Source organism: Nematolebias whitei, chromosome 11, assembly GCF_014905685.2.
Source record: "Nematolebias whitei isolate Nwh7 chromosome 11, NemWhi1, whole genome shotgun sequence".
NCBI classification, from domain to species: domain Eukaryota; kingdom Metazoa; phylum Chordata; class Actinopteri; order Cyprinodontiformes; family Rivulidae; genus Nematolebias; species Nematolebias whitei.
This window is the reverse complement of record NC_056508.1, coordinates 42,774,406-42,800,200: the sequence shown is the minus strand read 5'-3', so window position 1 is coordinate 42,800,200 and position 25,795 is coordinate 42,774,406. Positions and strand designations below refer to the sequence as shown.

Below are 25,795 nucleotides of genomic sequence, written 5' to 3'. Positions count from 1 at the left end.
TTTGTAGTGAACCTGATCTGACCTCAAATCTGATCAGATGAACAGGGACTGTTATTTCATTGATCTGCATCCAGAAATACAGTTTGAGCCATCTGGGGACTTTCTTTCTTGAATTAATCAAGTAGAAAAGACAATTCTCTATGATCATTACTATTTTACAAATGTTTGATAATCAAATTGTGTTAGTTTACTCAATGTTTATAGGTTGAAGAAAACTACTCATTTTTATTTTACATAAACAGTAAGTAATGATTTTTATTCCTCATTCAAAGAAGAAATCAGGTTAATATGCATTTCTTGATTTTCTGTCTTCAATGAGCCAGGTTGTAAGTATGTTAAAGTTCAGAGTCTCGGTCAACTAAAATGTTTACTGAGAAGAAATGTCATGTTTAACTATTTGAGAAGATACAGCAGAGTGAGACTCCACGAAGTCTGGTTTTCTGCAATAATCTTTCTGTCTGTTTTTAAACAATCTCATTCTCTGACCTCGAATTTGATAACATCTTACATCACAAACCACACCTTTTCCTGGTCCATCGACCAATCAAAAAGCTCTCAAATGACCCGGAAGTCGACCCATTTAAAATGTGGCAACTTCCCAGTTCATGCAGTTGCTGCAGTTGCTGCGCTCAGGAATGAGTTCAACTAGAGAGTGCACAGAGTCTGAAGTCTGAAGCAAGACGCTGAAGATTAATGGAGCTAAAAAGAGTCTGATGCTGCAGAGCTCTGAGAGTTCCACACAGAGTGCTGAAGAGTGATGGAGTTAGAGTTCTTGGATGCAAACGCGTTCAGGATGATCCAGAGACGTTTTGGGATTATAACTTCTGTTTGAAAAACCTCGTACGACTCTCTAAGGGTTTGGCAGTTCTCACAGAGACGCTGAAAGAGTCAGAAAGGAACCTACGCCGACGCTGATTTCATCGTCAACCAGGTAGAAGGTTCTATTTTCGACCAAGTGTACCGTGGGCCAGCTGAGATCTGATGGAGCGTGCACGTTTCTGGTCAAACAGATTAATTCCCTCACAAATCTCTCTGTAAGATAAATCTCCATTTCCATCTTAAACTCTCCTTTCTCCTAAAATCAGTACAGATATTTTAGAAATATCTGAAGCTAAGTCCTCAATCACCGCCGTGTGATTGAAGTCCATTATTTGTGAAACTTGTCTGTTATTATTTTCATATTTTGCCAAATTAATGTAAATGTTTGATGTTAAACTTTGATTCTGAAAATAAATGACCGCATTCATTTTGATGGGTCAAAGATAAATAACATCTCTCGTTACATTTCTGTTAAAATTCAATGCACGACATTTACACAGTCAGAAAGATGAGGAACTCGTGAAAAAGTATGAATATATATCCCTATATGACATACTACACCTTTCTTCTACCTGCTGATCTTAACTGATCTTAAAGGACATGCTGCAAATAAAAAGCCCATGAAATCCTACTTTAAACTTTTTAGTGTGGTTATATAAATCCTTTCAGACCTCGCAGTTCGGCTCCTTTGAGCAGTCACAGTTATTATCCGGTGAGCATTTCTTCCACCTTCCCTTTCAAAGACACATGCCAATCAATGGTGTCATTAATCATCACATGGGCCCAAGGAAAAGACTCCCAGCTGAAGTAGTTGCAGTTTAGAAGGGGGAAATAAGACGCATGATGACCAATACTCATCCTGACAAGTGTTTAATGACTGCCCGTGCAGAGCTCGGGGAGACCCTTCAGACTGCGTGTGTTGGAGATTCATGAGGTCCAGATCAGAGCAAGGGAGAGGATTATTTTGTCTGTCTCCCCATCAAGCACCCCCAATAACATGTTTCTTTTGTCAAAGATTTATTTCTTATTTGTACCACCTCTCTCTCTGCAGCATCAACTGCTAATGCTATGCTGTTATTTCTTCCTGTTTTCTTCATATGTGCCTGTCAGGTTCACATTTGGTGGAATTCCGTCTTGTTGGTTTATTTTTGTACAGGTCATACAATTTGCATTTGATTTTGCAGCATTTTTCCTTATTTCTACACATTTTCAGAGAAACCAGCAAAAAATTGCACTATTGCACAGAGGAACGTGCATTTTCAACATCCTAACACCCCAACAGCTGCTGTACTTTTTGTTTTTATTGTATTAGACAATATTTGAAGGCAATTTCCTGAAAATTTCTAATGGGCCAAAGTTTCTCTAAATTGCAAGTTTGGGACTTTATTTATTTATTACTTTTTTTATTACTACATTGTTCACGCTACAGATTTAGACATTTTACCACTTTTTCAATGTTATTTGATACATATTCCTTTTTGAGGTGCTTATCTATTAACTGTTGAATAAAAACTTTAATATAACCTTCTATGTTTAATGTTTCTTAACATCTACTGATTCCCTTTTCTGTTTTAGCCCTCACTTTATATTCCTATTTTGTGTTCTTATCTCGTTCTTCCTAACTTTTACACAGGATTCCCTCTTCTTGTCATCTTCTTTCTGATCACCATCACTGATGCCAAATTTTAACGTCTTCTTGTCCTCATCCCCTCCTTCACGTCACCAACAAAAGTTTCAAAAATTATGTTTCTACTGGGGATGGTTAAAAAGCCACATAAAAAAAAAGCAACATCTATATTTGGTTTATTGATTTAATTGTTTTTTGAGTTTATTACTGTTGCCTTTATCTGCATATAACCTTTATGAAATCTGCCTGACTGGATGTTGACATTTGCATTTCAATGTTATATTTATCACTCATGTTAAACAAAGGAAAGAATATGTGATTTATTTGGAACTGGGAACTTCCACTATTGCGATTTGTCAGGAAAATAAATGTGCATCTGTCATTTTCTTGATACAATATTAGGAAAGTAGAGGAAATACAAGTAATATATTTTGTGCATTTTGTTTCACATTGATATTTTGCATGTATATGGACTAAGATATGGACGGTAAAGTATAATTATCAAAATAATTTATACAGTAGTCGCTCGCTACTTTGCGGTTTGTTTTTCACGGACTCGTTCTATCACGGTTTTTATAAATGAGATCGGACATGACACACAATTAGCTGATTGATGGAAGAGCCGCATGATCGGCATGGAATTTTTATTTAAAATGAATTATTTTAAATTATTTAGCACCTGCTGCACCTTTGTGCAGCCCACACTGCAGGTTAAGCTTCCTGCTGCACTGATCAACTGTTCTCCGTACAGAGTGGAGAAGTGGGCGTGGCCAAGAACGCTTGCAGATGGCAAAAAGGAGCAGAGGAAGAGAGAGTGAAATCATGACATTCTGTGCTTTTTTGGAGCGTTTGGAGTTTAGAAACATTGTTTAGAATATTGCATTAGTGTGGGACGGGCTTAAAACGCCTCAATATAGAGTCAATACTAAACTAAATTACTACTTACTACTTGTACTACTATCCCTACTTTGTGATTTTTTTTCACTTATCGTGGGGATTCAGGGTACGGATCCCCTGCGATAAACAATGGACTACTTGTAGTATTATTCACTTAAATGCTTTCATTTGGCGTTAACTGCATGCTTATGATAACTTTCACAATATCTCCTCAATCTGACAATGAGGTGAGAGACATTCAGAAAACATTGAGTTAAAAAAAAACTATCCTACACCAATAGTGCTGCAAATCACCCTAGAGAAGGGATGAGACAAACAACTGAAATTTAATAAAAACTAATGAAAGATCAAATAAAGATTAGTTGTGAACTAAAGGAGCAACACAAAAAATCAGTGAAGAAGAAATGTCCACTAAAAAACAAAACAAACAAACAAAAAAAAACTATCACTGCTTATTTTATTAAAACATTCTGTAGAACAAGGGGGGATATTTTAATAACCACAGTGAGATTAATGTAACAGAAACTAGAAAATAGTGCTCTTTTTAAACATTTTTCCTACTTTCTACCTTAAAAAAAAGCTGCACACTGCACATTATAAATCCACCTAAGATAATGACCATGCTCCAGTTTGGAAACATGCATCATACATACGGAGTGATAAAAAAATCACGCTCACCTTCAGGAACTTATACAAAAGGAAAGTAAACCAGTTGGTCAGCATCTTTTCAGCAACGGACTCCGTTCTAACACAAACAAAAAGAAAAGAGTATTCAAGTTTATTCATATTAAAAACATTAAAATATATGATTTTGTAAACACGTTCTCAAAAAAAAAAATGTAATGGCAACAACAAAAATGGAGTCCTCTATTTTCTTAAATTGTATATGCAATTCTGAACTTGCTCCTTAAAGTGTGGAACATCACTGAAAGTAGAGCCAGTTAAATGGTTTTAATGCATTCTAAAATGTAAGTTTAACTCACACACACACAAAGTACTTGAATACCATATTTTTCGGACTATAAGGCGCACTTAAAAGCTTTTAATTTTCTCAAAATTTGACAGCAAGCCTTATAATCAGGTGCGCTTTATACATTAATTCTGGTTGTGCTTACTGACCTTGAACCGATTTTATGTGGTACATCTGAACAATGTTGAGAGTGAGTGAGTGTGAATAAGTTGAATAAAGTTTGACTTATCAGACTGTTTTGTTTCACTTAATGTGCTTTATAATCCGGTGTGCCTCATAGCCCGAAAAATACTATAAATACTTTTTACTTAAGTCTTGTTGAAGTGTAGTAAACTTTTTTTTTTTTTTTGGTTATCCCTTATGGATTTTGTTACCTGGTGTATCACTGGGATTTAATATTTTGAATCCATGTAAATATTTATTTATCATTACATAGTTTAATACATGTGAATCGTCTGTTTTCAAATAGGCAAAGTAACATTTTGAACTGTTTAACTTAATGTTTGCCATCAACTTTTAAAACAATAGACACTGATATGCCTCTGAAAAATAAAACTGTAAGCCAATGGTTCCCAACCATGGTCCTTGAGGAACTCCATCCTACATGTTTTCGTTTCCCTGCTTTGACACATCTGATTGGAATGAATGGGTGATTAACAGGCTTCTGCAGAACCTGAGGAAGTAATTAAATCACTGACAGCTGTGTTGGAGCAAGAAAACAACTATCAATCAACCTTTATTTATACAGGTAAATCCCATTGAGCCTCGAGGACTCATTTACAAGAGAGACCTGATTTCAACAAAGAAAGATGACAACAATGGACAACAGCAACAACAATAAGCAGTTATAAAAACTCATACTACAGTTTTTTTTTTTTTTTTTTTTTTTTTTAACAAATAGGATGGCTAAAAGGAAAAAGGTAACAAAACAAAAAAAAAACAGCTAGATTCCAAGACAAATGTATAAAACTAAAAACAGGAACATGTCTGCATTGGTCCCTGCCAGGAGTCCAACAGATTCTTAAAGCCACTTAGAGAGGTCAAGGTCGAGAGCTTCAAATCTTTTTGTAAGATATTCCAGGAAACAGGAGCGGAGTAGGAGAAGGCCCTTTTGTCTAGTTCAGTCCTCACTGAGGGAACACTGCAGGTAATAATGTCCTGAGAGCGCACTCCGTAGCTGCACTCACGCAGAGACATGTAGGAGGAGATGTATGAAGGCAGCAAACCAAGAAGTGATTTAAAGATGAAAATGTACCAGTGAGAGAGTCTGCGTGAAGTTAATGATGTCCAGTTAACCAATGAATACAGGGTGCAGTGGTGGGTACGATAATCACAGCCAGTTATGAATCTTAGTGCACCATGATAGACAGCATCCAACATCTGCAGGGTTCTTGTAGGAGCGTTCATGTAAATAATGTCACCAAAATCAATTGAGGGAAGGAAAGTCACAGATACAAGGCGTTTTCTAGCATTCAGGGTTAGACAGGATCTGTTTCTGAAAAAGAAACCCAGTTTAACTTTCAGTTTCTTTACCAAGTTTTCCACATGGAGCTTAAAAGAAAGATGTGAGTCAACCAAGATACCCAAATATTTATAGGAATCAACAAACTCAATGGGGACTCAACTAAAACATGCAGGTGTTCCTCAAGGAGCTGTGTTGGAACCACTGCCGTAAACAATGTAAATAATAATTTGTGATGGCATTTGTAATAAGTCCACAAAGACTTCTGATACAACGTTTACAGTGAATGTGTCTTCTCTTCCTCCCAAACCTCCCTCACCTCCTTAGTAACAGTTTGGGGTGGTTTTTACTCTCCAGGTTTCTGTCAATCAAGTCGGACAGCAGTTGTTTCAGGACCCCCGTTGCGTACTCCATCTCCCCCTGTAGGGCCGTCATGATCAGAGATGCCACATTGCCTCGATCACGCATTGAAAATGATCTGAAAATAAAATAAATACACACACACACGTAGGTAAATATGCTATCCTAAATGTTTACCGAGTACATGTGCACCATTAACCTCACAGGGATTGTATTAAATTGTATTTCTCATTTAATCTTAATTAAATTGTGCACAAACCCTGTTTTGCTACAAACCATTTGGCTAATTACTTTACAGTGGAATATGAGGTGCTAAAATGTTAATGATGACATTTTGTATTAATATATTTCCTAATTTATGGCCAATCTCTGTCATTTGTTGTTGTAAAACTGACGGGAAAGAAATAACTATAGAACATAAACTACAGTAATACCAAGTGAACTGAAATTTTAAACATATTCTTAAATTCTTATTAAAAAAAATAAAAACAGCAGGAACTCATTTTAGAAATGGAGTTAAATTATTAATACAATTAAATGAATTATAGCACATTGTAAACTAGATAAAACAAAGGAACCTTTGGGCCTCAAGTGTCCGTATGAATGTCAACAAGAAGTGCTTCTTGGTCAGCAGCTGGCCAAACAGCGTGAGTGCCTTCTCAACATTTGCTTGGACCTGAAGAAAAACATTGACAGATGGACAGTTACAGCGTCTGATGGCAAAGTTAAAAAAATATATAAAAAATAAAATAAAATAGCTTGTTAACTTTTTACATTTTAAAATTTGTCAAAATAAACTATATAATTACAAAAAGGACAGTCACAAGTAACTTACCACTTAAAGAAACAGCTCCTAAAAAAATATTAAAACATTTAGCCTATTGCTGCCGTTCTTTTACTAATTTAAATGGGCATCGTTCACAAACTCAACTCGTGTTTTTACACGCTAAAAGAGAAACAAGTAAAACATGCAGTTAAATGGTGGCTGAAACTTTCTGAATTGGAACAGAAGAGCAACAATGAATGTCATCAAATCACAAACTTACAAATGCAAGATTTATAAAATCAACCTCAGAAACTAATCCTGATAAATAGAGCTAAGAGTTCAGAAAAGACAACTGGGATAAGGGATGTTAGTGTAAACAATATACAGTAGTCCCTCGCTATTTCATGGTTTGTTGATCGCAGACTCGCTCTATCGCATTTTTTCAAAATAAGAGTGGACATGACACACAATTGGTTGATTGATGGATGAGCCGCATGATCAACATGGACATTTTATTTAAAATAAAATATTTTAAATTATTTAGCACATGCTGCACCTTTGTGCAGCCCACACTGCAGGATAAACTTCCTGCTACAGCTGATCAGCTGTTCTGCTTGCAGAATGGAGAAGTGGGCGTGGCCAAGAGCACTTGCAGGTGGTAAAGAGCAGAGGAAGCAGGGAGCTGAAATCATGACATAAAAATGTTCCTGCTTTTAGTTTTCTACATTCGCCTTATAATCTATCTGATTTTTGTTACTTTTTTTGCCATTTATTTGTAAAAAAAAAAAAAAAAAAAAAATCTGTATGCCTTTTGTGGCTGTCTATTGTTGTTCCTGTTGGCCATTGTTGTCGTCATTCTTTGTTGAAATCAGGTCTCTTGTAAATGAGTCCATGGGGCTCAATGGGATTTACCTGTCTAAATAAAGGTTGAATGAATGACATTCTGTGCTCTTTTAGAGCGTTTAGAAACAATGTTTAGAATATTGCAAGAGTGTGGGTTTAAAACGCCTATATATAAAATAAACTATTACTTGAACTACTATTTTTATTTCGATGTTTTTCACTTATCATGGGTCTTCAGGGTACGGATCCTCCACGATAAACGAGGGACTGTAGTCCTATGGTACGTTTGAGGAAGATCTTCAAGAAGAATTTGAAACTAGTTATTTAATTGCTCTCTTCATGGGTGCCACAACAGATCATGTGCTTCCACCTTACCTTACCCATAGTGTCCCCCTCTGTCACACCAACCCTCAGCATTTCCAGTCTCAGATCTCTTTCAAGGATGGCTTTAATTACCATATTTTAAAATTTGATTTGACTCTTCCAGCTATCCTTCTGTTATGAAGCACTCATGACTTGTCTCCATCATTTACCATGCACTCTCTTCTTCACATTTTTTATGCACAGTTCATTCATTTGAACTGTTAACCCCCACGAAAACACCTTTCATTCACAGAAATGTATTTAGTCTTGCTTTAATGGTGACGTTTATCAATCTTCTTGTCAGAGCATACTGCCACCTCTCCAGACTATCTTCCACCTGCTCATTTCTCTCACTACTAAACCCATACAGGATTATCTAAAATTATCTAGACTTGGGTGAGTAATCTTGGCATAATTAACTTAAATTGAAAACACATGCTACATACTTACATATAATGTGGTTGTTCTACTATTTAACTCTTAAACCAGTGCACATGACTATATTCCACCAAATTAATTTCCCTTTTAAGTACTGTATATTAAAGCAAAGGAAAGTTTTTCTTTCCATTCTTTTACATTGTAAAAATCTTATAACTAGAGCTTAATGGTATGCTGAAGAACCATTCCCCTATACCTCCCGCTGAGCAAAGAACCTTTTTGAACACTCCAGCTTACAGGCATTATTCCCATGACGACCCTTGGCTGGCTTGTTCAACAGCAAGGTAAGGCTGATTGGCTACTCACTCTCCTGCTGTGTTTGATGTCAAATGATTTTAGCAGACGACTTAACACTATTGTCTTCTTGGCATCAGGGGGCTAAGTGCTTAAATCTTCCTTTATTTGAATATCAATAAGACAAGAATTTTTAATCTTCTGCTCTGGCAAGGATGCATACGAGCTCAAACTGTCTGAGCTCCCCGTGAACTTGGACTGTGTTTTTGTCTAACTTACAGGAAGCTTTTCATTTAAAATGTTAAACAATTACAATCAGAATTACTATTCATTTGAATTTGTTGCAGTATATCAACATGTACGCCCTTAAATGATGTATTTTTCCATAACACTTCAGCAACCTGTCAATGTCTCATCAGTATAGAAGGGAAGTGGAGATAAAGTGTGGTGTAAAGCAGGGAAAGGGATTAAGGCATGGCAGGACAATATGTGTGTCAGAGGTGGTGACAGAAGTACACCCTGCTTGTTCCACTGGCTGGCACCTGTCACTTCTTCACAACTCACTAACCCCCCTGAAGATGTCCTGCTCTCATTCCCTCTCTCCATCTCCATAACTGCTTTAAATCTTCCTCTTGCACTCATTGTTGACTGTTTCACAGACACTTCCTCATTTTAATTTATCTTTCCTATTGTTTCTGTGTTTCTATGACTTGTCCACACACAACCACATATTCTGTTCCATTTTTCTCCACTGCAGCTCCTGTTTCTTCCCATTTTAAACATGCTATAATAAAGTGTCTGGACCTTGTTCTAAAGTGCTAAATGAGATTCTCAAGCCTCCAGGGTGGATACGGAGAGTGATGTGTTTGAGTAAGATAAGAACAAATACAAAGAGGGTGCATGTAGAGTACAGCCTGCCCTGAATATTCGCCTAATGTGTAAAAAGATTACAAAAAGAAACATTCATAGATCTGTGTACATGCTTGTTTCTGTGTAGTGTGTCTGTAGAGCGTAGTCCCACAAAGCAATAAAGATAGAAGCACTGCGTTACCCAGGCCATTGGCTTATACTGCCAACCTCATGGGGAAACACGGCTGGAAGGTAGAGAAATTCTAGACATAACAATAAAATGCATAGGCACCCTTTTCCACAATGTCTGTGTGACATTTAAATAAAGGTGTACTGATGCTTTAGAGGCATGGTTTAATGGCATAATTATGTCTGTAGTCAACATCGTGATCTGTTAGAAAACTTTAGAGTTCAAGCTAATTTTATGTAGTAAATAGGTACAAACTAAATTTTTTTAGAACAAATTTGTCTGTCCACATTAGCAAATGGCAGACTCAGAAAACATGCAACTGTGACTCTAAATATACTCAGAAAAGAAAACAAAGTGATAAAGGAAAACACTGAATAAAATTAGCATCATGATGGCAGATTTTTTTAAATCTAGATATGACCTTTAAATCACACACTGAGCACGTTTCTAATATCATCCACCTGCAGCAGTATAGCCCAAAATGGTAATTCTGTCCCACAGTAACAATAAAATTGGTCCATGGATTTGTCACTTTAAGACTGAACTACTGAACTTCCTCATTGTCAGCCTGCTTCAAAAGCTCATTGAAAATTCTCAATATGATCTAACTTTGTGCAGCAGAAACTATAAGAGTGAGGAGACAATATTGATCCAATTTGAGTTTCTCTTCAACTCGTTTTCTGTAAAACCAAATATAGGAGATACAATTCTTAATTTTACATCTAACTCTTAATTCCTAAGATCAATTGCCTTTTAAGATGTAACAAAATCCAAACTTTCCCTACAGTGCGTTTCACTTTCACTGTAGGCAAACTTACTGTTCCGAGGATGTTAAAAAGTAGAGGAAGGGTTTTTAGTTGCTTGTGAAATTATCTAAATTTAGGTGGCACGCCTTATATACAGTATATACAGTATATACATATACATATATATATATACATATATATATATATATATATATAAATATATATATATATATATATACATATATATATATATATGTACATTATATACAGTATATACAAGTCAAGGGATTGAGTGAAATTGAAGTATCTCATTAGTTATACTGCCATGGATTGAGGCTGAGGTGGCTCATGATATCCTGAGAGCTGTACTGAACTGAACCATCTTTAAGGCTGATAGACCATACACAACTTTTAAATAACTATATAATGTGATCTCTTCTTTTGTACCGAATGAAGCAAGGTAAAATAACTATGTCATACTAAACAGCAACAGGAAGCATGGATTCTCAGAACTGATCTTGTTTTTGTTCAGCTAGATTTGTTAACCTTTGATTGTAACTAATTTCTTGTCAGATGTGATTAAATCATATATAATTATTAGATTAATTGTATAATGAGTATAAAGGCACACTTTGCAAAAGTGTGAAAAGCATGCTCTGCCAGCTGGTGTTTGTATTCACCCAAACAATAATTATGACTTGGAATAAACAAACATATTTTATTGGTCATGCAAGAGCCATAATTTCAAAATGTTCAACAAAACTTACAGAAATGTGAAAATTTACTCACTAACCAGGCTGCCAAATGGTAGTGAGTGCAATTAGGTAAATAAGTAGGTAGATAAGTAGGACCGTAGGTAAGTAAGTACGTAAGTACGCAAGTAAGTAAGTAAGTAAGTAAGTAGGTAGGTAGGTATGTAAGTAAGGAGGTAAGTAAGTAGATAGATAGGAAGGTAGGTAGGTAAGCAAGTATGTAAGTAAGTAGGTAAGTACGTAAGTAGAGAAGTACATAAGTACGTAAATAAGTAAGTAGATAAGTACAGTCTGTAAGTAAGTAGATAAGTAAATACATAAATAAAATGGTTCAGGCAACATTTGCAGGAAAACAGTAAAACCAATGTAGACCAAAACACAGAAACTTTGAAAATGTTAGAATAATGTTAGAATGTTAGAATGACAAATAAAATGACTTTGATAAAAAAAAAAAATATATATATATATATATATATATATATATATATATATATATACATACAAACATACATACATGCACACACACAAGCACATATAAAGACGGACTAAAGAAGGAAGGCTAAGAGGGAAGAAGGGAAAGATGAAGCATATAAAAACATTATAAAAAGCACTAGTGAGAACTTTAAGATCACCCAGAGTGCTATTTTCTAACATCTACCTACCTTGTGTATTAAAGTAACTAAAATAAAATATAAAAGGTCAAAAAAATTATTCCTTTACTCTTAAAAGTTGTCGCTCCAATCAAAGTCACTGAAGCAGCACCAGATTCTACATCTTAGTATTTCTGGTCATTACAAACCTGGCTCTGTAGTTTGATGCTTTTAGAAGAGAGTAGTTTAAGTTGACATACAATTAATTCAACTTCTCTTGGTCTCAATGTTGAAATGCCTTTTTTAATCTGCTTCACTACGTCCACTTGGCTGTGCTGGAATGGAGGTACATGTACCAGCTTGACCAGTGACTTACCAGTGATGTCCTTGACCCTGACACGTATTTCTACTTTGTTTCTTGGACTACCTTTAAATTTAAATTTGTTATGCAATCTTTCACATCTTGTTATCTCATGCATCTAAGACAGCACTCCTGTTGATAATTAAAAAATAATAAAAATATATATATAATGTTAAATGAAGGAACAGTTAAAGGATTCTTCCCATGGAAACAGTTTGATGACGACACCAGCCTACTTGAAAATGTATTTGCATTCAGTGTGATGGGGATAAACACATGGAAGCCAAAGTAGGTAAAATATAGGTTATGTGATTGCTTTAAGGTAAACACCAACTTGAGTTCTTTTTTTTGCACAACTCAGGAAAAAAAAAGTCCCTTTGAAGAAACCCATCATGGGATAATGGCAATAGAGGTATTAAGCAGGAAAGCCAGAGGGACAGTTTAATAGCATTAAAAACAACTTTAAAAACACTTCAAGGAAACGTGTGCACTGAATCTATTTTGTGTTAGTTTGTAAGTATAGCCTCCTAACACTTTGTCCTGCTTCGACTGATTAGTCATTGTTAGTCTGTTTTAGTTGGAAAGTTGCTTGATGGTGTACTGACCCGTACCTCCATCTCCTTGAGCACAGGGTGGTCCTCAATTCCAGGGAACAAGACTCTCATTGCGTAAGTACGATAGTCCAAGAAAGGAATCCCTGCTCCGTCTAGCTCCTGGGTCAGCTCATGGATGTCTGTCTGAAGCTCGGCAAAAGCTACGAAGGAAAAGATAAAAAAATAAATAAATAGATGAGATACAAAAACTTACACTAAACAGTCCATTTTAATAACTTTCCTTAATAAAATCTAAATTCACATTAGAACTAACAAACACTGAAACTAGACTGCCAAACTAACTTTAGATGTATTAAACTTTTCTATTCCAAAATAGCAAACTGTCAATCTTTTGACAAAACATAAAGCCAGCTCGACTTCCATCAAACAGTCATAACTTCTATTCATCTATGTGCTTCATTTGATTTGATTTTGGCATCTGCTGCCAGAACATAAACTGTACAGTTTGTAGTTTTTAAACAAAAGTTAAGTCAGGTCCTCTGGAAGGATTCTACTTGTTGAATCTTTTCGTCTTTTATCCAAAAGACTTTGTCAGTCTGAGGAGCTGCACTAAACTCAGTCTTATAAAAAGCCCCTTCTCATAGTGGATCAACCAGTTTGCTGCTGACAGCCAAAACTAGATATTCACATGATAAAAGAGGACAATCAGCCTAACGACTGATCGTTAGTGCCCTGATGGCCGCTTGCTATTCACAGAGGGCTAAATGATACTAGCAATAACAGCATTGTGATAATAATAATATGTATTGTCATCATTGTATGTTCCCATACAATGGCAAAATTGGTTCTCTGCTTTTAACCCATCCACCACCAGGTGGAGCAGTGGGCTGCTATGGAAAGCACCCAGGGAGCAACTGGGGATAAGGCGTCCTGCTCAGAGATACCGCAAGATGTGCAATGACAGGGGATTGAAACCAGGATTTTTGGGTCCCGAGTCGGCTGCCCTGCCCCTAGACCATATCGGCCCCCAAGAAGGTGACAAGTACAAATATGTTGGGTTTTTGTTTGTTTGTTTGTTTTTTGCTGTTGTTGTTGTTTATTTTTTTTTTTGGGGGGGGCATATTTGTAGTCCAGCAGGCAAATAAGCTAAAACGTTTTGTAAATTATGTCATTTGACAAAGTCCTTTAAAATTTAAAAGGACTTTCGGACTCAAAGTGTGTCCCAAATTTTCCATGTCATGAATGCCAGAGCCACACCACAGTCAGGCTGGAAACAAGACTAAAATCCACTGACTTGATTTATTTATTTATTTTTTGCATTCTTATTTGCTGTATTTTTGGAAGCTCGTTTTAAAATGTTTGACTCAGTCTGCACATGAGTACTTAGTATTTAAACGCTTGTCACAAATCTAATTTTTATTTGAACTGATCGAGTAGAGTAGGTCGTCTCTAGTGAAGCTGAAAGGACACTTAGATTTTTAGACAGAGGGCAACCTTAGAAATTTTTCATTTTCCTACAGAAGACCTGTTGGAGAAAAAAAATTCAATAGCAAAAGTCATTTCATAGAAGAAGAAACGGAAAACCTTTTAAAACCAGCATTTTAAAGAGAACAATAGATTTGTGGAAAGTGTGAATGGCTCACGACCACTTATACATCTATAGGCTTACCTATTGCTTTTGAATTTCAGCTCAGAAAAGAAAAAAAAAATCTAATAAGAACAGAAAAATAAATCTAAGGGCAAAAAACAATTAAGGCAAAAAGAAAATCTCTGTTCAGGTAGCGAGAAAAGCCAAATCGGGAGACAGAAAACAAAGTTCCAGGAAAGGAAAGTCAATTAATTGCATGAGTGGATAATTATTAAGAGAGCAACGGATGAGTTTTCATGCATAATTTCCCCCAGCTGTTATTGGACTATTTGGTCCACAAGGAGCTGAAAGAAGTGAGGAAGTGAAAACGATGAGGAGGAGAAAAGATAAGGCGGGAAAAAAAGTCGGAAGCCAGACAGGAATCTAAAGAATTTAGTAGGAAAGAAAAGAAGATACACTCAAAGGCAAATGTCAAATGTGAAAAAGAACAGCGATGAGCTAGATAGTGCAGGAAACAAGACGTGATTGAATTTCATTTTCTCCACTTCACTTTCACACTTCTTCTGTTTTCTTCTTTGGTTTCCTTTGATTGCGCTCTTGTTTGTTGCTTATGTGAAGGAACAGAAGGTCAGACGTTGCTCCCATTGTTCCCATAAGCATTTTAAAGACACTGAACTTTGTTTCCCCCTCATAAGTCAAACAAAAAATGTCACCCAGAACAACAAGTCAATTTTTATGATCGTTGAAACTAGATAAAAAAAGAAAAATAGAATAAAAAATGCTTTAAAACACTGAGAAGTGTGGTATAAAATGTCCCAACACAGATTGTGCATGAATGTATAAATAAGTGCACGCAACTCTGCTTCCTACTATTATTTCTTTAGATGGTTATCATGCTTTATTTTTTTTAATTTTTTTATTTTTTGCTTCTTTATAATCAAACAGAGGTCGGCACGGTGGCACGGTTGGTAGAGATGCTGACTCACAGCGAGCAGGTCCCTGGTTCAAACCCCGGTCCAGGGGCCTTTCTAGGAGGAGTTTGCATGTTCTCTCCGTGCATGCGTGGGTTTTCTCCAGGTACTCCGGTTTCCTCCCACAGACCAAAAACATGCATGTTAGGCTGATTGGTAACTAAATTAGCTCTAGATGTGAGTGAGAGAGTGAATGGTTGTTTGTCTCTTTGTGTCCCTGTGATGGACTGGAGACCTGTCCAGGATGTCCCCCGCCTCTCACACAGTGATAGCTGGATATGGGCACCAGTGACCCCCGTGACCCGAAAAGGAAGAAGCGGGTAAAAGATAATGGATGGATGGATGGATGGATGGATGGCTGGATGGACGGATGAATGGCCGGACGGATGGATGCAAGGATGACCAAACAGGATCTCTACAACATCTGTATCACCTTAAAGAGTAAAACTTGTTCAGCTGTGGTTAGTAGCTATGCTTGCTATTGCGCAATATGGATGATAGTATTTGGTGTGATGTCTGCTTTTTATGGATGAATGAACCAAACAACTCCCGGGAAGACTTTCCAAACACACACCCCCACCCACACACACCCACACTCACCCACGCACACACAAAAATGCCATTTGCTTTCACACGTATGGCGGACCGCCTACTTCAGCTGCTACTCCGCCCACATGCTCTGCTTCCTCTCCGAAGGCCAGATGGGCGTGCAGCAGGCGGGGCGGGGAGCTTCCGGGGGTGGGAACAAAGCCATGCTTCACATCCCGCACAGAACTGGGTGCTTCCATTTTTTGTCGACTCAAGTACGCTTAGTTTTTGTGGTCAGAACAAGGTTTTTCTGTTAGACTGAAGGACTTCAGCAACCCTTCTGGTAAATATCACCTCAGCTGGGGGGAGGGGGGCACGTGGAATAGTTGCTCTAACAATGCAGCACTTTAAATCAGAAAGAATGGCAGTGTTTGTTCGACAGGTACTTCCGACTGTTAAGAGTTGTGACTGTGTCGTGACCACAGTGATCATATTATAACTTTGTAGCGTGGCATTGTGAGAGCTTGTGCCATTATCTTGAGTGTAAACATCTAATTTGCCCTCACATCAGTCATCCACACTTTGCTGCTAAAAGGCTCCCCTCACACACTATCATTTTGTCCCTGCTTTTTTTCCTCCTGCAAACAGTTTTCATGTCGCTGCGACCTCAGATAACCTCCATCACATGTCAGCTTTTATTACAGTTACCTTCAGTGTTTGCCCAGAGGCACCAATGGAGGACTGACGTACTTGACAGCACCACCATCAAAACAGGTGTTTATATCTTCAATGCAATTCCACATACCATATTTTTGGCATATAAGGTGCACTTAAATTTCTTAAATTTCTCAAAAATCTACAGTGAGCCTTATAACCAAGTGTGCCTTATATATGAAAAATATGGTATTTACATTAAATCCAATGCACTCTACACTGTTTAATCAGCTATAAATGATCAATTTCAGTTCCACTGGTTTGTGAAAATAGTGAAGCTGTAAAACTTTCATTCCCATCCGATCTTCTATGCAGTTAAACAAAGCAGAAGGCGTGCACATTGAACTCAGACTAGCAGAGCCATTGAGTTTGCACAGAGAAGAAAGTGCTGGAAACTTGCATAGATCCGTTCGTGCTTTGGTAAATTATATTTGCCGAGTTCAATGGGGGCCAGAAATGTTTTATTGCACTCAGATGAATGGTCCTTACATTGCTTCTTGCAATTGTTCACGGTAAAAAAAAATTGCCGAAGCATTCATCAAGGATTGTAAAAGAAACATGTCATAGTTTACTTGTGTTATAACAAGGTCATAAAGAGTGGATCATTTATGTAAATATATATTTTTAAAGGCAAAGCCCAACATTAAACTAATTTTCTACCTATAATGAAACAGTATAGACAGTTGTCAGCAGTGGTGTGCAACATTCACTAGGCAAGAATTTGTGAAACTTGAAAGAAAATCAACAGACTAGATAAAACATTTATTTTATCTTTTTTCCCCCAAGATTCACGTAACAGGATGTTAGACTTGGCAAATGATACACTAACATTTTATACATTTTCTGAATGTTTTTTTTTAGTTTCTAAAAGCATTTTAATCAAATTACTGTAATTTCCAGACTATTAGCTGCTACTTTTTTCACACGCTTTGAACACCACAGCTTTTACAATGCCGAGGCTAATTTATGGACTTTTTTTTGTTTGTTTTTTTGTTTTTATGGGGACGGGCTACTGAGCTTCACTCCGCCAAAATATTGAGCCTCGTCACACCCGGGCGCTCAAATAACTGCCCAATACACGTCTCTCTCTTGAGTGTGGGGGTCCCCGTGACTCAGTGAGACTACCTGTACGAATAAAGTTAAAAAAAACAAAATCTGACCAATGAAAGTACCGTACAGGTCACAGTGGGGACCCCTTTCTCTCCTCCCCTCTCTGTTGTTTGGCACACCAAAGTATTTGCAGCCACTCAAATAAGTGTAGATCGTGCATTAATGTGGCACTCTGAGCTTGGTGGGAGGCTTGGATGACTAGCGGCGAGAAATCATTTATTAAAACTGGTCGCATGCAAAGAGCAACTTTTGATTGTCTATCAATGGATCCTGACAGCGTGGAGAAGTGTCAAAAAGTCCTCTATCACCAAAGGGTTTCGAAAGGCATCTGTGTGATGGAGGACATCTTGTGCTGCACAGTGCACAGGCGGAAGGCGAATATAGCGATCAATGACTTCCTAGTAGGCTACAATATTTTAATTTAATTTCTCTTTCAACCAGCCATGTTACAGGCACTGTTTGGAAAATAGAAAAATCATAAACTGTAGTATTTGTATAATAATAATAATAATAATATTAATAATAATAACAATAATTATAATAATGTGTTATGTGTTGTCATCATTGTATGTTCCCATGCAATGGCAAAATTGGCTCTCTGTATTTAACCAATCCACCACCAGGTGGAGCAGTGGGCAGCTATGGAAAGCGCCAGGGGAGCAAATGGGGATAGGGTGTCCTGCTCAGAGACAACACGAGATGTGCAATGACCAGGGATCGAGCCCAGGACCTTAGGGTCCTGAGTCAGCTGCCCCCCTGTATACGTTTCCTGCACATATTTAATTAAAAGTTTTAAAAATATTTCTGTGTAAATCTCATGTTACAACGTGGACACCCGTGGCTTAAATACAAGTGTGGCCTACATATGTATAAAATAGTTTTTGTTTTTATTTTTTATTTAATGGGCACTGCTTATATTTGGGTGTGCTCAATAGTCCAGAAATTATGGTAGATAAAAAAAGTCAAATAAACTCATTTGGGGCGGCTGTGGATAAGTGGTTAGAGCAGTCGTCTTCCAACGCAAGAATTGGGGGTTCGAATCCACCAGCTGTCGCATGCCAAAGTGTCCCTGGGCAAGATACTGAACCCCTCATTGCCTCCGATGTGTGTCCCATCAGTGTATGAGTGTGATCTAAAGCACTGATTACTGTTGTATAGATCTAGTGGAGTGCTGTATGAACTGGTAAATGAGGGCACAGATTGTGTTGTAAAGCATTTTGAGTATCTGGATAGGATAGAAAGGTGAGCTATAAGTACTGTCCATTTACCATTTATGTCATTTTCTCTGTCATCTGTGCAGATTAATTTATTGTTAAGCTGTATAAAAACGAATGTCCAAACCAAACCAAAACCTTCCCACTCCCTACCTTCTTTACACTCCAGTGCCACTCTTGACTCCAGGTTGTCCATTTGGAGTTGAAGACGTTTCAGGGTGCGGTCCGCATCCCTCGACTTCCTTTTGTAGGCTATCAGCACAGCGATGATGACCAAAAGGAGCAGGCCACCACCTCCTCCGATGCCAATGATGGCAGGTAGGTTTAGCAGGCTGTCTGAGTAGATGTGAAGAGTCCCAGGGGAGTACTCAAATCCTCCAGCACGGATCTGAACACAGACAATTTACAATGAAAAGGTGTTTTTTTTTTTTTTTTTTTTTTTTTACACAGGTACATAGTTATTGAGCATGCATCAGGATACAGTTATTCATCAAAAAGCTACAATTGAGCTTTAGGGCTGCCCCCCCCACACACACACAAAAATAAATAAATAAAAAATACATTGCCACACTAAATTTTTTTTTTTTAATACATAAAATTCTGAGAATAAAGTCATAGAATTCTGAGAATAAAGTCATAGAATTACGAGAATAAAGTCGTACGAGACTTCTTCTTTTTTACGGCTGTCGTAATTTTTTTTTCAACGAGTCGGATCCACGACGCGACCTGTCAATCGATCCAGTAGGCGTGTCAGCAAATGACCAATCCGCAGCTAAATGCTCCTATAAGTGAGTCGCTGGGTCTCTTCAGCCTTTTTCTGGCATATTTATCGAAGACCTCTAACAGCGCTGCACACACACAGTTTCACTCACTGAGCACCGTTTTCAAATAGAAACAAAAACGAAAGTCATGACGTAATGACATCGCGTATATGCATCTCAGGCACAGCACACAAAAACACAACAGTTGGTGGAAGTATTGAAGCACCTTTTGAGTAAGAGCATCAACAACGATAAAGTTTAAGAAACATTCTTCATTTTACAACAGTTAAAATGCGATAAACCTGCTTTATCGTGTCAGAGTGCGGATAATATTACGACTCATTTAGCTTCGGATTGGTCATTTGCTGACACGCCTACTGGATTGATTGACAGGTCGCGTTGTGGATCCAACTTGTGGGAAAAATAGTCTTGCACGACTTTATTCTTGTAATAGTAAGACTTTATTCGACTTTATTCTCGTAATACTATGGCTTTTATTTTATTTTTTTCTTATTGTAGCAATGTAATTATTATATTTTTTTTTTAGCGTGGCCCTAAAGCTCCGTCGTAAAAAGTTGCTTAGTGTAAGCTGGCTTTTGTCGGTAGGAAAATAATAGGTAATGTGTCACATCAAAATCTTCTGTGAGTTGTTCAAATGTAGTTTCATCAAGTTTTTGGAGCAAAGACTTATTTTCTGTGCAGACTTTTTATTACTTGGTTTGGGATTCATACTAGCATGCTCCAGAAATAAAAGAGAGAAGAAACAGAGAAGGGAAAACAGCCAGTGACCATCTCTTCAGCAGCAGATGTTTGAGAATAGAAGAGGTGGTCAGAAGAGATCAGAAGTTGTTCATCTGATGAAAGAGAAACTTGCTGACCCAATTTCTACAGCAAAGATCATTAAATTTTCATCTGTTCTGCAGTCGCACTAAACAGCCCGATCATTGACAGGCTGTCTCTGCGAAGGCTCACATCAACCTTGACTGTTGTGAACATTTCTTGTAGGAAAGGCTTTCGATTCTTGCCTTTAGGGGAGCAACTTCAGAAGACTTTATTAATGAAAATTTCACAAGCTAACATGCTCAGATTTCTGTTGCTCTGCAGAGGTCTCACTGTTTCTAGATATTTGCTTGTTAATGTCCTCATTCATCACTGTCAACTTTACCAGATTTAGATCAAAAAGTGAATGATGTGCATGCGGACAAGGATGGAGCAGTGTAGAACAGGACGACACAGATATTAATGTCATACAGTCATAAAACACCCGACATGCAGGATACACACACATATACTTTGTATGTATACGCACACACACTATAAGTAATCAAACAAAGTAATCACCAGCATTTAAATCTCTCCCCAAGGAGCCATGGTAATTATGGAAAGTCAAACGCATCTAATGTTTTAACTTTTTTTTTCTTAGACTAACTACATTTATATATGCACAGTGCGTCTCTGGAATCCATCAAATCAAGCTATCCCCAAAGGGGGTTGATAACCGATTCAAATTAAGTGTGATTATAAGCTTTGAAGTTCTTGTAAGAGCACTTTCATGTTGACATTAACAAAGTCGGAATAAAAAAATAAAAAAAAAACAGAAAGTAGAAGCTGTTGTATTAATATCAATATAGTCGATTGCTACAAATTCAATTTGCAATAGGAAAGACAATTAGAATTACTTCTTTCAGATTAAGCAGCTAATTATCTGCGTGGACATGAACTGGGAAGAACGGGAAATAAATTGGTTGCAAAGAGGCCATGAAAATTACCATTTATTTTTATTTTTTATACTTTTGGTAGTAGAAGTCTTATTTTAGATGCAAGGCAAAAATACATGATATTAAAGACCTAGTATTTCTTGACAGAATGCACACCTGCCACCTTTCATGCCAGAATTTGAGACTAAGATCATATTTTGTTGAGAAAAGACACTAAAACACTGAAAATAACACTGAACAATCTTGTGCTTTTTGCGATGTCTTGTGTGATCTGTTTTTGCTTGATGTATTTATTGCAGATGACTGTGAACTACCATCATAATCTAAGCTCAAAAACTGTAAAATTTACTAACATACAACTGATTATGTGTAGGCTAAGGTGTAGTCAGTTGTAGACGTACATCCAGTGATGACTTTTTATGGGTAGTGTTGGCACAGAGGTTAGAGAAGGTAAGCATCTGACCAGAAGATCGCAGGTTGAAGCACCCCCATTCACCACCAGTTTGATGTTGCTAAAAGGTTTCTGGAGTCCGCCCTCTCCCCCGCCGACTTGTTTTGGGCAGTCATGGCCAAAGAAACCATCTGAGCATCATCAAACTGGTTGACCCACTATGTGAAGGTGCTATTTATGAGGCTGAGTTTGTTGTGGCTCCTGGGACTGATGAAGTCTTTTGGATAAAAGACGAAGCATTTCAACAAAAAGAAACCGTCCAGAGGACCTGACTTAACTTTGCTGTATAGCTATTACAGTAGTCCCTCGTTTATCGCGGGGGATCCGTACCCTGAAGACCCGCCATAAGTGAAAATTCATGAAGTAGGAATAATAGTACTAGTAGTAAGTAGTAGTTTATTTATTATTTATATAGATGGATATAAAGGCATTTTAAACCCTTCCCACACTCTTACAATATTCTAAACAATGTTTCTAAACTCTAAACGCTCTACAAGAGCACAGAATGTCATGATTTCCCTCTCTGTGCCTCCGTTGCTCTCAGCTACCTGAAAGCGCTCTAAGCCACGCCCACTTCTCCGCTCTGCACGCAGTTCAGCTGAGCAGCTGTTCAGCTGCATGAGGAAGTTTATCTTGCAGTATGGGTTGCACAAAGGAGCAGCAGGCGCTAGGCCTGTCAAAATAACAAATCTTTCTGGGCGATTAATTGTCTCAGAAATGATTGCGATAAATGATAATATTGTTTGAAATTTGACAATAATTCATAATTATTGTCAAATGTAAGAATAAATGTTTGTTAATTTGTTTTGTGTGTAATACCTTTTTTGACCACTGGATGGCAGTATAAGATTGTTTGAACCAAAGGTTGGATCGTAAGGGAGCAAGCAGCATATTTCTTTAAGAAAAATGGGAGGGAGGCGCCTTTACGTGACATGGGTTGTCTCTCGTTCCTTTTTTGGGGTTCTCAAAGTGGCGGAGACTCGGTGTGGTTCGAGCTCTTTAGCATAGCATTTGTCACGCAAAGCTTTCAATAAAAAAAGAACAATAAACAAGTCCTCAGCTATTTTTGCAGAGAAAATCAACTTTTTACACAAAGGCACGGGTTTCAACCGTGAATTTTGGAGCTTCGACAAGAGAGAGGTTTTTTCTGAGGTAGGCTTGTTAGCTTAGCTCGCACCTTAGCGTCTCAGCTTAGCTGCCTTTAACAATCTAAAAATGTGATTTTGGACGGTTAAAATGGATTTTAAAGACAAAAGAGAAAGGGAGGGGTCAGTGAAGCGTACCAGAGTTGAGCCTTTTGTCATCCAGTGTCTTCTGTAGAAGGAGAGAGACACGAAGAAACGATAAAGCCGATAAATGAAAATGAGGTTGAGAATTTTCATTTATCATGCGATTAATTGATTTATTGTTTATTGTGACTGGCCTAGCAGGCGCTAAATAATTTATTTATTAATTTTTTTTAAATCATGCCGATAGTGTGGCTCATCCATCAATCAGCCAATTGTGTGTCATGTCCAATCTTATTTAGAAAAACTGCGATAGAGCAAATCTGCGACAAACAAAACGGTGAAGTAGCGAGGGACTACTGTTCTTTGAAACTTTTTACTGCCATCTGCAACATTTTCGTTACCGACGCAAAATGAAACCAGTTTATATCAAATAACAAACAAGATGCATGTTGTCTCGAGGGCAAAACCTTAAACGTTTTCAATTCAAATTTGCTCTGCAACTGGATCGCTGGATGCCAATTTACACAGGTCATTTTCCAGAACCGAGTCATCGTTGGTACTTTATTAGTTACATCTGTAGGATAAAAGTCAGACTGTTTTTTGTCAAATGGCTTTTCAACAATCAAATTCGAACAGCTGTTTTCCGTAACAAATTACAGCATCTCCACATGAAACAAAAGAGCACTTCATTTAAATACTAATGAGTCTTCATATGTTTGTTTTAGGGAAATGGACGAGACTGTTGTAATCAGCAAGTGAAAATGTAGATTAAAAGCGTTAGTTTTGTTATAAATTAACCTAAAAGCGTTCTTACTGATTGTCTTCTGATTTTACCACACACTTTGAATGCTCAAACTACTGATTAAACAAAAAAAAAAAACTATAATATAACGTGATATATTGAAAACATTGAGTTGTTCGGTTTGATTTCCAGACCGAAGTCGCCCCGTTTACAGAAACCAATTAAAGGAACTACATGTTCACATGACATGGATGCACCAAAGTTTCAGCAAGATCGAGGTGGTGACATCTTTTCTAGGCTTGTCTATTTTCATTCACCAGACAGACTTGAAGGACTGGCAGAGGAACTTAAAAAGCTGAGGGCCAAAACAACAAACGAGTTTCTTCGAAAACTCAAGGGAGGCACGCAGCTGCCAACACACAGCTGAGCATCTAAGGGCACACACAAACACGCACCGACACAAATACTGTACACACATGCACACAGTGACACACACACAAGGCCAACGCGTATCGACGCCCATTGGGGTCCCTAGTATGTAGGTCATTGTGCGGAGGGAATATTTAGAGCTACAGCTGTGTCCTTCTCCGTAGACCTGCTCAACAATACTCGCAACGATGTGCCCGCGAACGCATCGGCCTTCTCACACACCGAAAGCAAACCGCAAACGTGTAGACCCTGTGCGTGCAGACGCCAAAAGAAGAGATGGGAAGAGACAGCTCTATTTTTTTCTTCGGCTGTTGTCACACTATAGACAAACTCCCCACCCTGCCCCCTCTAACACATCGCATCACTTCGATATTTAACATGACATTTTGTTTCAAAAAGAGAAGAGGAGGAGGGGATGAAAAACTCCAAAAGAGAAGTACCTTGGAGCTGGCTGGTTCCGTTGAGAGCCATCATATTGAATTACACGGACGCGCTGTCAGTGGCTTCGAGGTTTATTGACTGTAGCTAGCACGGAGTAAATGTCATAAAGATATAGTGAAACGACTGTGAAAGGACGCTGGTGATAAGTTTAAAAGTGGTAGAAGGAGAAGTGGGAGCAGAGTGGGTGCACTATCAGAGACGTAAAAAAACCCTCTAAAACATATTCACACAGAGCGCTGCGTCGCCTGGATGAGGTTTGACCTTCCTCTGTTTGGTGCTTGTGGGGAGGCTTTGTGAGTTTCAGTCTGCTTCAGTCGTCATGAATCAGGGGTTTCAGTCAGGAGCCTGCTGACGGCTCGGCCACCTCAACAAGTTCAGCTGAACGGTGGCTGCTGAACGCACTTTCAAACTTGTTTTTTTTTTTTCTACTGTAGCGTCAATTATGGAAATAAATAAATAAATAAATAAAACAAGCAATCCCCCCAAGCACCAAACAGAGGAAGGTCTAACCAAAAACAAAAAAACAGAAAAAAAAAAAAAAAAAAAAAAAAAAACAAAACCCCCCCCCCCCCCCCCCCAAAAAAAAAAATAAAATAAAATAAAGGTGAAACTGAACATGTTCAGAAAAAGCAACTCAATTATGATTGGACTCGGAGAAAACTTAATTACCACAGAGATCACTGAACCAAAGATAATTTATACATAAAAATAAACTCTGTAGCAAATTTGGTGGATTAGAAGTTAGAAACAAGTCTAATGACTTGATGAGTGGATTTCTGCATGAAGAAAGGATTATGTTATTACCGTGAGAATAAAGAGTCAGCATTACCACGACTGTTTTCAGAGCATGACTCGCTGCAACGACCGCTCATAAGGAAACAGCCGAAAGAAAAATATGTGAACTTATAGCTAACATTTTGCTAACATTATATTGTAATAACTGGTTTTCTTATTTTAGATTCGAGTTAGTTTTTCTTGCTTTATTTTTATTTACTGTTTTACTCATTTTACCTTTTTGCTACTGTGTTACCAATTTTACCTTTTAGCTACTGTGTTGCTAATGTTACCTTTCAGCTAC

General features: G+C 37.6%; 1 protein-coding gene across 1 annotated transcript in view; it reads right to left on the bottom strand.

Moving 5' to 3' along the window:
• Positions 1-25,795, bottom strand: part of LOC119417331 (plexin-A1) — a 95,375-nt gene that overhangs the window by 61,930 nt on the left and 7,650 nt on the right. The window contains exons 3-7 of the mRNA XM_037684539.1: positions 19,100-19,334; positions 12,879-13,021; positions 6,714-6,811; positions 6,095-6,253; positions 4,022-4,088 (exon numbers count right to left, since the gene is read on the bottom strand). Coding sequence (XP_037540467.1) covers positions 4,022-4,088; positions 6,095-6,253; positions 6,714-6,811; positions 12,879-13,021; positions 19,100-19,334 — 702 coding nt within the window. The remainder of the gene's footprint in view (positions 1-4,021; positions 4,089-6,094; positions 6,254-6,713; positions 6,812-12,878; positions 13,022-19,099; positions 19,335-25,795) is intronic.